The following is a 13,528-nucleotide window of genomic DNA, read 5'->3' on the forward strand; positions in this document are numbered from 1 at the left end:
GGAGGACCTGAGCCCTAGGACCATGCCCCAGGACTACCTGACATGATGACTCCTTGCTGTCCCTAGTCCACCTGGCTGTGCTGCTGCTCCAGTTTCAACTGTTCTGCCTTATTATTATTCGACCATGCTGATCATTTATGAACATTTGAACATCTTGGCCATGTTCTGTTATAATCTCCACCCGGCACAGCCAGAAGAGGACTGGCCATCCCACATATGCTCTCTCTAATTCTCTCTTTCTTTCTCTCTCTCGGAGGACCTGAGCCCTAGGACCATGCCCCAGGAATACCTGACATGATGACTCCTTGCTGTCCCCAGTCCACCTGACTGTGCTGCTGCTCCAGTTTCAACTATTCTGCCTTATTATTATTCGACCATGCTGGTCATTTATGAACATTTGAACATCTTGACCATGTTTTGTTATAATCTCCACCCGGCACAGCCAGAAGAGGACTGGCCACCCCACATAGCCTGGTTCCTCTCTAGGTTTCTTCCTAGGTTTTGGCCTTTCTAGGGAGTTTTTCCTAGCCACCGTGCTTCTTCACCTGCATTGCTTGCTGTTTGGGGTTTTAGGCTGGGTTTCTGTACAGCACTTTGAGATATCAGCTGATGTACGAAGGGCTATATAAAATAAATTTGATTTGATTTTGATTTGTATCAAATACTCCCCACTGTATATACTTTGTGCAACTGACTAAGTCTGGTTAAGGGTTTCAAGCTTCAAGTCACATCTCCATCTTAACCAAAAATCAAAGTTAAAAGAAAAGGACAAAATAAAATTAAACTTTAAATGTGCTTTACAGTTTTATTTGATTCAGTACCTATTTTTTTTTTTAAACTTAGATTGTTGGTTGAAATTGAGACCTGAATCCAACAGATTCAATACTAACTTGAAGCTTTAAACCCAAGGCCAATATGTATTGTTTATTATTGGTTGAACCCTGGGTTGACTTGAAACAATAGCTGTTGATGGCTTCCCTAATGCTTTATTAGCCTTAATAGTTTCATTGATGATATTTGACTTATATATATACATGGTCACATTTCATTTGCTCTGTTGAACCTACCCTTTGGATGCCTTTACTAGCAACAGTGAATGTATATAGTTATTAAGAGATCTCCCAATTATTCTCACGTAACACACAGGTAGTAAACAGTGACCAATGTCAAAGCTAAGTTAGGCTTGGTTAAAATCCAGCATGGAAGACCAAAGGGATAGCTGTAGATACATCATCTCTCCAGTAGGAGGTGCTGTAGATACATCCTCTCTCCAGTAGGAGGTGCTGTAGAGAGATCAACTCTCCAGGAGGAGGTGCTGTAGATAGATCAACTCTCCAGTAGGAGGTGCTGTAAATACATAATCTCTCCAGTAGGAGGTGCTGTAAATACATCATCTCTCAAGTAGGAGGTTCTGTAGATAGATCAACTCTCCAGTAGGAGGTGCTGTAGAGAGATCAACTCTCCAGTAGATGGTGCTGTAGATACATAAACTCTTCAGTAGGAGGCGCTGTGGATTGATCAACTCTCCAGTAGGAGGTGCTGTAGATACATCATCCCTCCAGTAGGAGGCGCTGTAGATTGATCATCCCTCCAGTAGGAGGTGCTGCCCAGCCTGCTGTTCCCAGTGGATGGTGTGATTGCTCTAAAGGTGTGCATATATTAGGAGGACATTTTGGGACGTTGTTGTTCGTTTTAGACTTCGGTAAGGGCTTTTTCGGTTATTAGGGCAAACAAAAATGTTCTTGAGGCAAGCCGACGTCAACGCCCCTTCGTCAGTGATTGTTCAACAGTAGGGATTCTTCAGTAAAGTGTTTGTTGTCATTGAAAGGGACAGGACTAGTTTTCATTTACTGCACCAATCATCTTAGTTAGATGTAAAATTGCCCGACTAAGATGTCCTCTGCAAAATGAATGACACATTTCTTGAGTTATTTTAGATTCATTCTAATTTGAGGTACGGAGTCTCAAAAGGGACAAGCGGTTCTATTGTCTCTTTTTTCTAATTTTTTCAAGTGAATGTCTTTTAAGGTACGAGCACACTCGTTGGGTTGGCCGACTTTGGCTAGCCGCCAGCTGAACTGATGCCTCAACACAGGCCTGCAGGTGGCAGAACAGTAGTGGTTTAACGACAGATAGACAGATGCTACAAATCACTGCCATGGTTATTGAGAGCCCTGGCTGGCTGGCCCACTCATAGCTCATGCATATATTAAACACACACACTGCTCACGCCTCGGACACATTTACTGCCACGCACACACACACACACACACACACACACACACACACACACACACACACACACACACACAGATGTCCTATACAACAGAGTAAATGTAATGTCGTAGGACAGTAAAAGCAACCATATGGATGTATTTGGCTAGAAGCCGAGGTATTCCACTTATCCTCCTATAGCCAAATAAACCTCCAACTGTCACGCATTCTTTATCATTGCTTGTTATTAATATCCTCTTTAAACAACTCAAGACATAAATAGTTGTCTTTCTTGGCTCAACTAGTCTTTAGTTTTAGTGTTTTGTTTTTAGTTCTGATTTTTAGTTTGTTACCATATACAGGTCATCGTGCCATGGAGGCGTCTCTCTTAGAAACAGCATTAACTTTAGTTCAACTAGTTGACGATGCAGGATAGACATTTTTACAAATTCCAATAATAACTCGGGGGGAACCGTTTCTGCCTATTCATGCGACGCTTCCCCTTTAATGTGAATCTCGAGGAGTGGCGGAGAGCAGAGAGGGGAACGGAACGGCTCTTTGTATGCGCGACAATGTCCAACTGCAGCCTGTGCGTTTTAGCGCCAACCAGCTGAATGGTGGCGAATTGTGAGAGACATGAGAGAAACAGAGAGAGAGAGAGAGAGAGAGAAACAGACAGACAGTCAGGGGACGGGGTTACATTAGATACATCGTGTCTGTTTAACTTGTAGCGAGCTCCGGAGAGAAAGGGCGGAGAGCAACAATTAAGGATACATTTTCAGTGTTTATGAGGAGGAGACGAGTCAGGACCCCAGCATCAATCACAGCGGAGAGAGCATCGCGGCGGGTCCCCAGTATCAACCCTTCACCAGCCGAGAGAGCATCGAGGCGGAGCACCGCGGCAGGGAGAGCGGCATCAGGGTGATTGCTGCATATCTTCTCTCTCTGAATGCTGAATGCCTAGAGAGCGGCGAGCTCGACTAACTAGGCTGATTATGACTGAATCGGCAGCTGCTGTGAGCTGCTATGAGCATAGTGCATGGAGCCTGCTGTGTTCTGCCTGTCTATCTGATATGATGAACCGCCCCGGAGAGAGAGAGGTGCCGCGGCAGTAGAGCATGTTGTCAGAGACACCTGCCGCTCCTAACGGGCACTGACTGGTTCTAGCCTGGTTCTAGCCTGGTTTGTAGGTTTCTCTGCTGCTAATAGAGAGACAAACACACTGAACACGGTCAGCAAGACAGACGACTGTATGGTGATGATGATAATAGTAACGGTGATGATGATGGTGATGATGATGAGGCTTGATAGTTGCCTGCACTTGGACGAACAGGTGTGTGTCTCTCATCACATATATAATATAGCTCTGATGTTTTCATCCCTACTGAAAACACTAACAGAGAACATGAAAGGACTGTGTTATTCCACGGATTATGAAATTCAGACTGAAATGGATCCTGTTATTACTATCATCATTACTTTGTGTATCAATGGCTCTTCCCCATCAGATAGATGTGGTAATAGTGGTGCTGAAGATAGCCAAACAAATGCCATATCATTTTGTGACCACATGGTAAAATAACAACCTTCGGTAAGGAACACTGTTTGACACACCAACACAAACATCTTCCACGTCCTTCTGTCTTTATGCATGGATCTATGATCATAAACGATATAGTTACCTGCCGGGCCGCCACTACCCTGCCCTGTGTCTTCACAGTAATTCGCTGAAGGACTAGCTACATTACCTTAATGCTGTTCAAGGCAGCATCATGATGTTCTACAGGACTAGCTACATTACCTTAATGCTGTTCAAGGCAGCATCATGATGTTCTACAGGACTAGCTACATTACCTTAATGCTGTTCAAGGCAGCGTCATGGTGTTCTACAGGACTAGCTACATTACCTTACCGCTGTTCAAGGCAGCATCATGATGTTCTACAGGACTAGCTACATTACCTTAATGCTGTTCAAGGCAGCATCATGATGTTCTACAGGACTAGCTACATTACCTTAATGCTGTTCAAGGCAGCATCATGATGTTCTACAGGACTAGCTACATTACCTTAATGCTGTTCAAGGCAGCATCATGATGTTCTACAGGACTAGCTACATTACCTTAATGCTGTTCAAGGCAGCATCATGATGTTCTACAGGACTAGCTACATTACCTTAATGCTGTTCAAGGCAGCCTCATTGTGTTCTACAGGACAGGGAGAACGGGTGTAAGAGGGGGTGTCTCATTCTGCTGATCCCTGCATCTCTGAGCCATATTTTAAGAAGTGCTCTCTTTATGAAAAGTGTCCCTCCCTGCGCACCAACACCGTCACCCCTTCACCTACAGAACGGGTACCAACCGGTGTCTGAGCAGAGGCAGCACAGGCTGAGAAGCTAGGTGGCGAGGGCTCCAAGGTAGACAGCCCTCCCCCTCCCGATAGACGCAGACCCGGGGTAAATGTGATACATAGCCGTCTGTCAGCAGTCAGCCTCCATCGTTACCGTGGGTGTCTTACCGGTGTGTATTACAGGTGGTGATGTGATACTGGTGTGTATTTCAGGTGGTGATGTGATACTGGTGTGTATTTCAGGTGGTGATGTGATACTGGTGTGTATTTCAGGTGGTGATGTGATACTGGTGTGTATTTCAGGTGGTGATGTGATACTGGTGTGTATTACAGGTGGTGATGTGATACTGGTGTGTATTACAGGTGGTGATGTGATACTGGTGTGTATTTCAGGTGGTGATGTGATACTGGTGTGTATTTCAGGTGGTGATGTGATACTGGTGTGTATTACAGGTGGTGATGTGATACTGGTGTGTACTTCAGGTGGTGATGTGATACTGGTGTGTATTTCAGGTGGTGATGTGATACTGGTGTGTATGTCAGGTGGTGATGTGATACTGGTGTGTACTTCAGGTGGTGATGTGATACTGGTGTGTATTTCAGGTGGTGATGTGATACTGGTGTGTATGTCAGGTGGTGATGTGATACTGGTGTGTATTTCAGGTGGTGATGTGATACTGGTGTGTATGTCAGGTGGTGATGTGATACTGGTGTGTATTTCAGGTGGTGATGTGATACTGGTGTGTATTTCAGGTGGTGATGTGATACTGGTGTGTACTTCAGGTGGTGATGTGATACTGGTGTGTATTTCAGGTGGTGATGTGTTACTGGTGTGTATTTCAGGTGGTGATGTCATACCGGTGTGTATGTCAGGTGGTGATATGATACTGGTGTGTATGTCAGCCTGTGATTTATACATGTCTAGCATATGTGTATTTCATGTGATATTGTGATTTTATTACGAACGTGTATTTATTTGTATATTATTGTGTATTTAAACTGGTTGTCACGCCCTGACCATAGAGAGACGTTTTATTTCTCTATTTGGTTTGGTCTGGGTGTGATGTGGGGTGGGCATTCTAGGTTTTGTTTTCTAGGTTTCTTTAGTTCTATGTTCTGGCCGGGTATGGTTCTCAATCAGAGGCAGCTGTCTATCGTTGTCTCTGATTGGGAATCATACTTAGGCAGCCCTTTTTCCCTCTTTTCAGTGTGGGTAGTTGTCTTTGTTTGTGGCACTATAGCTCTGTAAGCGTCACGGTTGTTTCGTGTTTGTTGTTTTGTTGGCGCCATTTATTAAAATAAAAGGAAAATGTAAGCTCACCACTCTGACGGCCGTGACACTGGTAAAGTCTTGGTAATATAATATTAGTGTGTCAGCCTGTGATTCATAACTGTCGAGGATAATTCTGAACCAATTTGTCTCTGATTTAATATTTCATTCAGACTTCTTCAATAATGCAGACCCAGCTCCTCTCGGGTTGCTACAGACAGTCCTTTAACAGATCAAATATTACCAATCTGCTCCCCATTATGGAAAATAGACACCAAGTTTGTCCCAAATGGCACCCCATTCCCTATATAGTGCACTACTTTTGACCAGGGCCCATATGGCTGTTGTCAGAAGTAGTGCACTAGGTGGGGAATAGGGTGCCATTGAGGATGGACACATCAACAACTGCATGCTTCCCTCTCTGCAGCATTTAGAGAACCATCTCAGAGCTTGACCTTGGATTGATGTGGTAATTGGAGACTAATGTATTGGTTGCATCCCAAATGGCACCCTATTCCCTATATAGTCCACTACTTTTGACCAGGGTTATACCCTATTGGCCCTACCCAATGGACCCTGGTCAAAAGTAGTGCACTATATAGGGAATAGGGTGCCATTTCAGGACGCAGGCAAAGTGTATCTATCACGTAGAGATTGTATGGAATGGATGGAGCTCTCAGCGTCTAATCAGGTTATCCTGGTGGTCTAACTGGCCTATAAGAGAGATGATCCGGTCTGACTGGGGATACTATTGATCAGTGGATCGTATTAAAGAGAACTCATTACCAGTAATCACTTAATACAAGCAGACAGGATGGCGTCGTCACATTATTCATAATGTAGAGACAATCCCCAAAAACATCTAATAACATAACATGGAGCATGTCTGTGTAAAGTGCTTTTCAGTCCAGGAATAGGTGTAATTCGTGTCCGGGAAACCAGCCCTGTTTGAAGTGACGTGATTCATCGTTTTTATGTTGTGTTTGTCAATTTGTCATATCTAACCATCCTATTATCTTATCCTGTTTTATCATCAAATCCTATCATCAAATCATCAAATCCTATCATCCTATCCTATCATCCTATCATCATATCATCAAATCCTATCATCATATCATCAAATCCTATCATCAAATCCTATCATCCTATCCTATCGTCCTATCACCATATCATCAAATCGTATCATCATATCATCAAATCCTATCATCCTATCATCAAATCCTATCATCATATCATCAAATCCTATCATCCTATCATCAAATCCTATCATCATATCATCAAATCCTATCATCAAATCATATCATCCAATCCTATCCTATCATCCTATAATTCTATCCTATCATCAAATCCTATCATCCAATCCTATCCTATCATCCTATCATTCTATCCTATCATCCAATGCTATCATCCAATCCTATCATCAAATCCTATCATCCTATCATCACATCCTATCATCCTATCCTATCATCCAATGCTATCATCCTATCATCATATCCTATAATCCTATTTTATCATCCTATCATCATATCATCAAATCCTTATCATCCTATTTGATCATCCAATCCCATCATCCTATCTTATCATCCTATCCTATCATCCAATCCTATCATCCTATCATCATATCCTATAATCCTATTTTATCATCCTATCATCATATCATCAAATCCTTATCATCCTATTTTATCATCAAATCCTTATCATCCTATTTTATCATCCAATCCCATCATCATATCTTATCATCAAATCTTATCATTCTATCATCAAATCCTATCATCCTATCATCCAATCCTATCCTCATATCCTATCATCCTATCCTATCATCATATCATATCATATCATCCTATTTTATCATCCTATCATCAAATCCTTATCATCCTATTTTATCATCCAATCCCATCATCCTATCTTATCATCCTATCCTATCATCCTATCATCATATCCTATCATCCTATCATATCATATCATCATATCTTATCATCCTATCATCAAATCCTATCATCCTATCATCAAATCCTATCATCCTATCCTATCATCCAATCCTACCATCCTATCCTATCATCCAATCCTATCATCCTATCCTCATATCATATAATCCTATCTTATCATCCTATCATCATATCATCAAATCCTTATCATCCTATTGTATCATCCAATCCCATCTTATCATCCTATCATCCTATCCTATCATCATATCCTTTCATCCTATCCTATCATCGTATCATATCATCATATAACCCTATCATCCTATCCTATTAACCTGTCATTTTATCCTATCACCATATCATCCCAACCTATCATCCCTTCTGCCCCCTCCCTCTCCCTGTCTTAACGCTGCAGGCTCCGCCCTCTTCCTCCACCATGACGGTTGCTACGGGTGACCTGGGGGACGAGGCGGCGGCCCATCCCGGTGACCCGTACGAACCAGAACCGGACTACGAGTGCTGTGAGCGCGTAGTCGTCAACATCTCTGGGCTGCGCTTCGAGACTCAACTGAAGACCCTCTCCCAGTTCCCTGAGACCCTGCTGGGGGACCCCAAGAAGAGAATGAGGTAACTAAAGTACTTTAGTAATATTGGTTATACTGTATGTTAACTCCTAGAAGAGAATGAGGTAACTGTAGTACTTTAGTAATATTGGTTATACTGTATGTTAACTCCTAGAAGAGAATGAGATAACTGTAGTACTTTAGTAATATTGGTTATACTGTATGTTAACTCCTAGAAGAGAATGAGGTAACTGTAGTACTTTAGTAATATTGGTTATACTGTATGTTAACTCCTAGAAGAGAATGAGGTAACTGTAGTACTTTAGTAATATTGGTTATACTGTATGTTAACTCCTAGAAGAGAATGAGGTAACTGTAGTACTTTAGTAATATTGGTTATACTGTATGTTAACTCCTAGAAGAGAATGAGGTAATTGTAGTACTTTAGTAATATTGGTTATACTGTATGTTAACTCCTAGAAGAGAATGAGGTAACTGTAGTACTTTAGTAATATTGGTTATACTGTATGTTAACTCCTAGAAGAGAATGAGGTAACTGTAGTACTTTAGTAATATTGGTTATACTGTATGTTAACTCCTAGAAGAGAATGAGGTAACTGTAGTACTTTAGTAATATTGGTTATACTGTATGTTAACTCCTAGAAGAGAATGAGGTAACTGTAGTACTTTAGTAATATTGGTTATACTGTATGTTAACTCCTAGAAGAGTGAGGTAACTATAGTACTTTAGTAATATTGGTTATACTGTATGTTAACTCCTAGAAGAGAATGAGGTAACTGTAGTACTTTAGTAATATTGGTTATACTGTATGTTAACTCCTAGAAGAGAATGAGGTAACTGTAGTACTTTAGTAATATTGGTTATACTGTATGTTAACTCCTAGAAGAGAATGAGGTAACTGTAGTACTTTAGTAATATTGGTTATACTGTATGTTAACTCCTAGAAGAGAATGAGGTAACTATAGTACTTTAGTAATATTGGTTATACTGTATGTTAACTCCTAGAAGAGAATGAGGTAACTGTAGTACTTTAGTAATATTGGTTATACTGTATGTTAACTCCTAGAAGAGAATGAGGTAACTGTAGTACTTTAGTAATATTGGTTATACTGTATGTTAACTCCTAGAAGAGAATGAGGTAACTGTAGTACTTTAGTAATATTGGTTATACTGTATGTTAACTCCTAGAAGAGAATGAGGTAACTGTAGTACTTTAGTAATATTGGTTATACTGTATGTTAACTCCTAGAAGAGAATGAGGTAACTGTAGTACTTTAGTAATATTGGTTATACTGTATGTTAACTCCTAGAAGAGAATGAGGTAACTGTAGTACTTTAGTAATATTGGTTATACTGTATGTTAACTCCTAGAAGAGTGAGGTAACTATAGTACTTATACTGATAACTCTTTAAGGTTGAATGTTTTCTATCTATTGTAATTTCTTTCTGCTTGTATCTACTACTGACATTGAGGGCTCTTTTCAATCCGTTTTGCATAAATTCAGTGTTACAGCGTGATTGAAATTTAAAAGCAATGTTCCTGTTGATAGTGGAGACTGCGTTCACAGTAAACACTGAACATTTTGGCTCAATCCGAAATTACCTTCCCATTTCTATGTCGTAATCTGTAATACTTCAGCAATACAATCTATAAAGTATTAGAACATCATTCAACACCCCCCCCCCTCTCTTTCTCCATGTCTGTCTGTCTCTGTGTTTAAGTATTACTGCATTAAGTATTACTACCCCCCCCCCCCTCTCTTTCTCCAGGTACTTTGACCCTCTGAGGAACGAGTATTTCTTCGACAGGAACCGGCCCAGCTTCGACGCCATCCTCTACTACTACCAGTCAGGAGGGAGGCTGCGTCGGCCGGTTAACGTCACTCTAGACATCTTCTCTGAGGAGATCCGCTTCTACGAGCTGGGAGAGGAGGCCATCGAGATCTTCAGGGAGGATGAGGGCTTCATCAAGGAGGAAGAGCGACCTCTTCCAGAGAACGAGTTCCAGAGACAGGTACATTCTAATGATGTATGTTTGCATGATGTAATTGTAGCTGCTTGCAACTGAGTTGCTTCTTGATTGCTCCTCCCACCCGTACCCCTGAACCTCCCTCCCCAACTCATCTGAAACGTGGTTGCGTCCAGTTGAAACCAGTGAATCAAAACAAATGATGAATTTGAAGGTTGGAAACTCCAGCCCAGTAGTCATTTCAACACAGCTGTCAGTGCTGCGGAACAGTGCTGCGGAACAGTGCTGCGGAACAGTGCTGCGGAACAGTGCTGCGGAACAGTGCTGCGGAACAGTGGTCAAGGTGGACAGAAGAGACCCGAACGGGAACTGAATAAATAAATAGTGGCATCAGGACTAGTTAAGGTTCATGTCCATCAGGACAAGTTAAGGTTCATGTCCATCAGGACAAGTTAAGGTTCATATCCATCAGGACAAGTTAAGGTTCATGTCCATTAGGACTAGTTAAGGTTCATGTCCATTAGGACTAGTTAAGGTTCATGTCCATTAGGACTAGTTAAGGTTCATGTCCATCAGGACTAGTTAAGGTTCTTGTCCATCAGGACTAGTTAAGGTTCATGTCCATCAGGACTAGTTAAGATTTATGTCACACATTGTAGTGGCACATTGTCTAGTTAACCTAAACTGTTAACATCAAGTACATCTCAGAGACTATTTGCTGTCTGCTGTAACATTTAATGAATAAAAACATTGACCTTTGACCTTTAACAGGTGTGGCTGCTGTTTGAGTATCCCGAGAGTTCCGGCGCGGCCCGTATCATCGCCATCATCAGCGTCATGGTGATCCTGATCTCTATCGTGTCCTTCTGCCTGGAGACACTCCCCGTGTTCCGGAACGACGAAGAGGACGATGGCAACAAGGTGTTCCAGCCCTTCAACAACTCCACCTCTTCCTACACCTCTTCCTACTTCACTGATCCCTTCTTCATCCTGGAGACGCTCTGCATCATCTGGTTCTCCTTTGAGTTTCTCGTCCGCTTCTTCGCGTGTCCTAGTAAAGCCGGGTTCTTCGGTAACATTATGAATATCATCGATATTGTGGCGATTATTCCATATTTCATCACGTTGGGCACAGAGCTGGCAGAGAAACCGGAGGACGGGCAGGCTGGGCAGCAGGCCATGTCCCTGGCCATCCTCAGGGTCATCCGGCTGGTCAGAGTGTTCAGGATCTTCAAGCTGTCCAGACACTCCAAGGGGCTCCAGATCCTGGGCCAGACACTGAAGGCCAGCATGCGGGAGCTTGGCCTTCTCATCTTCTTCCTCTTCATCGGAGTCATCCTCTTCTCCAGCGCTGTCTACTTCGCCGAGGCCGACGAGGCGGACTCCCAGTTCAGCAGCATCCCAGAAGCCTTCTGGTGGGCCGTGGTTTCCATGACCACCGTGGGCTACGGCGACATGGTGCCCACCACCATCGGCGGGAAGATCGTTGGATCGCTCTGCGCCATCGCCGGCGTGCTGACCATCGCCCTGCCCGTCCCCGTCATCGTGTCCAACTTCAACTACTTCTACCACCGGGAGACGGAGGGCGAGGAGCAAGCGCAGTACCTGAACACTCCCGTTGCCCCCAAGGCCGACTCAGCCGAGGACCTGAAGAAGAGCGGCCGCAGCGGGAGTGGTTCCACCCTCAGTAAGTCAGACTACATGGAGATACAGGAAGCTGCACTGAACCACAGCACTGAGGACTTCAGAGCAGAGAGCCTCAAGACAGGAAACTGCACCCTGTTGGCTAATGCAAATCAGCAAGCTAATTCTAACACATTGGCTAACACCAACTACGTCAACGTCACCAAGATGAGAACGGATGTATAGCCTCCTTCAGGCGTTACCACAGTGACTTCCTTGGCTGTAGAGGTGCAGGGGGACTGGAAGGAAAGAGTAGAGTGGGGAGAAGAATGAGGAAAAACCCTTCCTCTCTGATGTTGAAAAGGCTTGGAGTCCCTACTGTGGGAGTACAGAATGGATCACATAAACTCTGGTAAGAGCAGAGATCCGGCATCTCATCCCCCCCAAAACAGATCTGTTCCTAACTCAACCCCTTGCCCTTCCTTCTCCTGTTGGGAGTTGAAGCGTCCGTTCGGTGACTGCATGGCGTTAGTCTGGGCTTTGTCACTGTTCAGCTGTCCAGTAGTCGTCTATAGGCTCAGCTCTGCTCGCTGCAGTAGTCCAATAGTAGCCAAACTGCCCACTGGTACTAGACTATATAAACACACTGACAGGAAAACGAGACCACACCCTTATCTTGTTCCACACTCTGCTCAAACTGCCCGCTGGTACCGTCAGCACAGATCTAGCATCAGCCTGCCCTGAACAAATCCTAGCCGTAACCAGTAGGAGATATACTGCAAAACTGACCTCAGATCAGCGTCTCATCTTATAACTACTTAGCTCTAACTGCCAGCCTATAGGAGCTTCTTAACTTCCTCTTTCCCACCACGTACCCCTGAACCTCTCTCCCACCCCATTAATCTCTGAACCTCTCTCCCACCCGTACCCCTGAACCTCTCTCCCACCCGTACCCCTGAACCTCTCTCCCACCCCATTAATCTCTGAACCTCTCTCCCACCCCATTAATCTCTGAACCTCTCTCCCACCCCATTAATCTCTGAACCTCTCTCCCACCCGTACCCCTGAACCTCTCTCCCACCCCGTACCCCTGAACCTCTCTCCCACCCCATTAATCTCTGAACCTCTCTCCCACCCCGTACCCCCTGAATCTCTCTTCCACCCCGTACCCCCTGAACCTCGCTCCCACCCCAATAATCTCTGAACCTCTCTCCCACCCGTACCCCTGAACCTCTCTCCCATCCCGTACCCCTGAACCTCTCTCCTACCCCGTACCCCTGAACCTCTCTCCCACCCGTACCCCTGAACCTCTCTCCCACCCGTACCCCTGAACCTCTCTCCCATCCCGTACCCCTGAACCTCTCTCCCATCCCGTACCCCTGAACCTCTCTCCTACCCCGTACCCCTGAACCTCAACTATGTGGACGTTATTTCACCTCAGAAGAATGTAAGAGGTATTTCATCAATGTGCTTAATGTGTGCCCTGTCAGCTCTCTGGGCTCTATTTCTAGCAGTCCCTGCCAGCCCATTGCAGTACTTCAACCTAGGAACCGACTCTTTCATTTCATGTGTCTTCAGAAACTCCATGGCAGTGGATAT

At 43.9% G+C, this 13,528-nt stretch overlaps 1 protein-coding gene across 1 annotated transcript; it reads left to right on the forward strand.

Annotated features, from left to right (window-relative positions):
* Window positions 1-2,784: 2,784 nt before the first annotated feature.
* Window positions 2,785-12,916, forward strand: kcna2b (potassium voltage-gated channel, shaker-related subfamily, member 2b). Its single transcript, XM_036989117.1, has 4 exons — window positions 2,785-3,135; window positions 8,168-8,379; window positions 10,108-10,351; window positions 11,078-12,916. Exons 2-4 carry the CDS (start codon window positions 8,189-8,191, stop codon window positions 12,173-12,175), a joined length of 1,533 nt encoding a protein of 510 aa, XP_036845012.1. The 5' UTR covers window positions 2,785-3,135; window positions 8,168-8,188; the 3' UTR covers window positions 12,176-12,916.
* Window positions 12,917-13,528: the final 612 nt, after the last annotated feature.

Source organism: Oncorhynchus mykiss, chromosome 9, assembly GCF_013265735.2.
Source record: "Oncorhynchus mykiss isolate Arlee chromosome 9, USDA_OmykA_1.1, whole genome shotgun sequence".
Classification (NCBI taxonomy): domain Eukaryota; kingdom Metazoa; phylum Chordata; class Actinopteri; order Salmoniformes; family Salmonidae; genus Oncorhynchus; species Oncorhynchus mykiss.

What these genes read in the sequence shown, in the direction of transcription:
- kcna2b (XM_036989117.1), top strand. Translation starts at nt 8,189, where the DNA reads ATGACGGTTGCTACGGGTGACCTGGGGGACGAGGCGGCGGCCCATCCC. An exon ending in GACCCCAAGAAGAGAATGAG is followed by an intron (nt 8,380 to 10,107) that starts GTAACTAAAGTA and finishes CTCTTTCTCCAG; the next exon opens with GTACTTTGACCCTCTGAGGA. An exon ending in AGAACGAGTTCCAGAGACAG is followed by an intron (nt 10,352 to 11,077) that starts GTACATTCTAAT and finishes GACCTTTAACAG; the next exon opens with GTGTGGCTGCTGTTTGAGTA.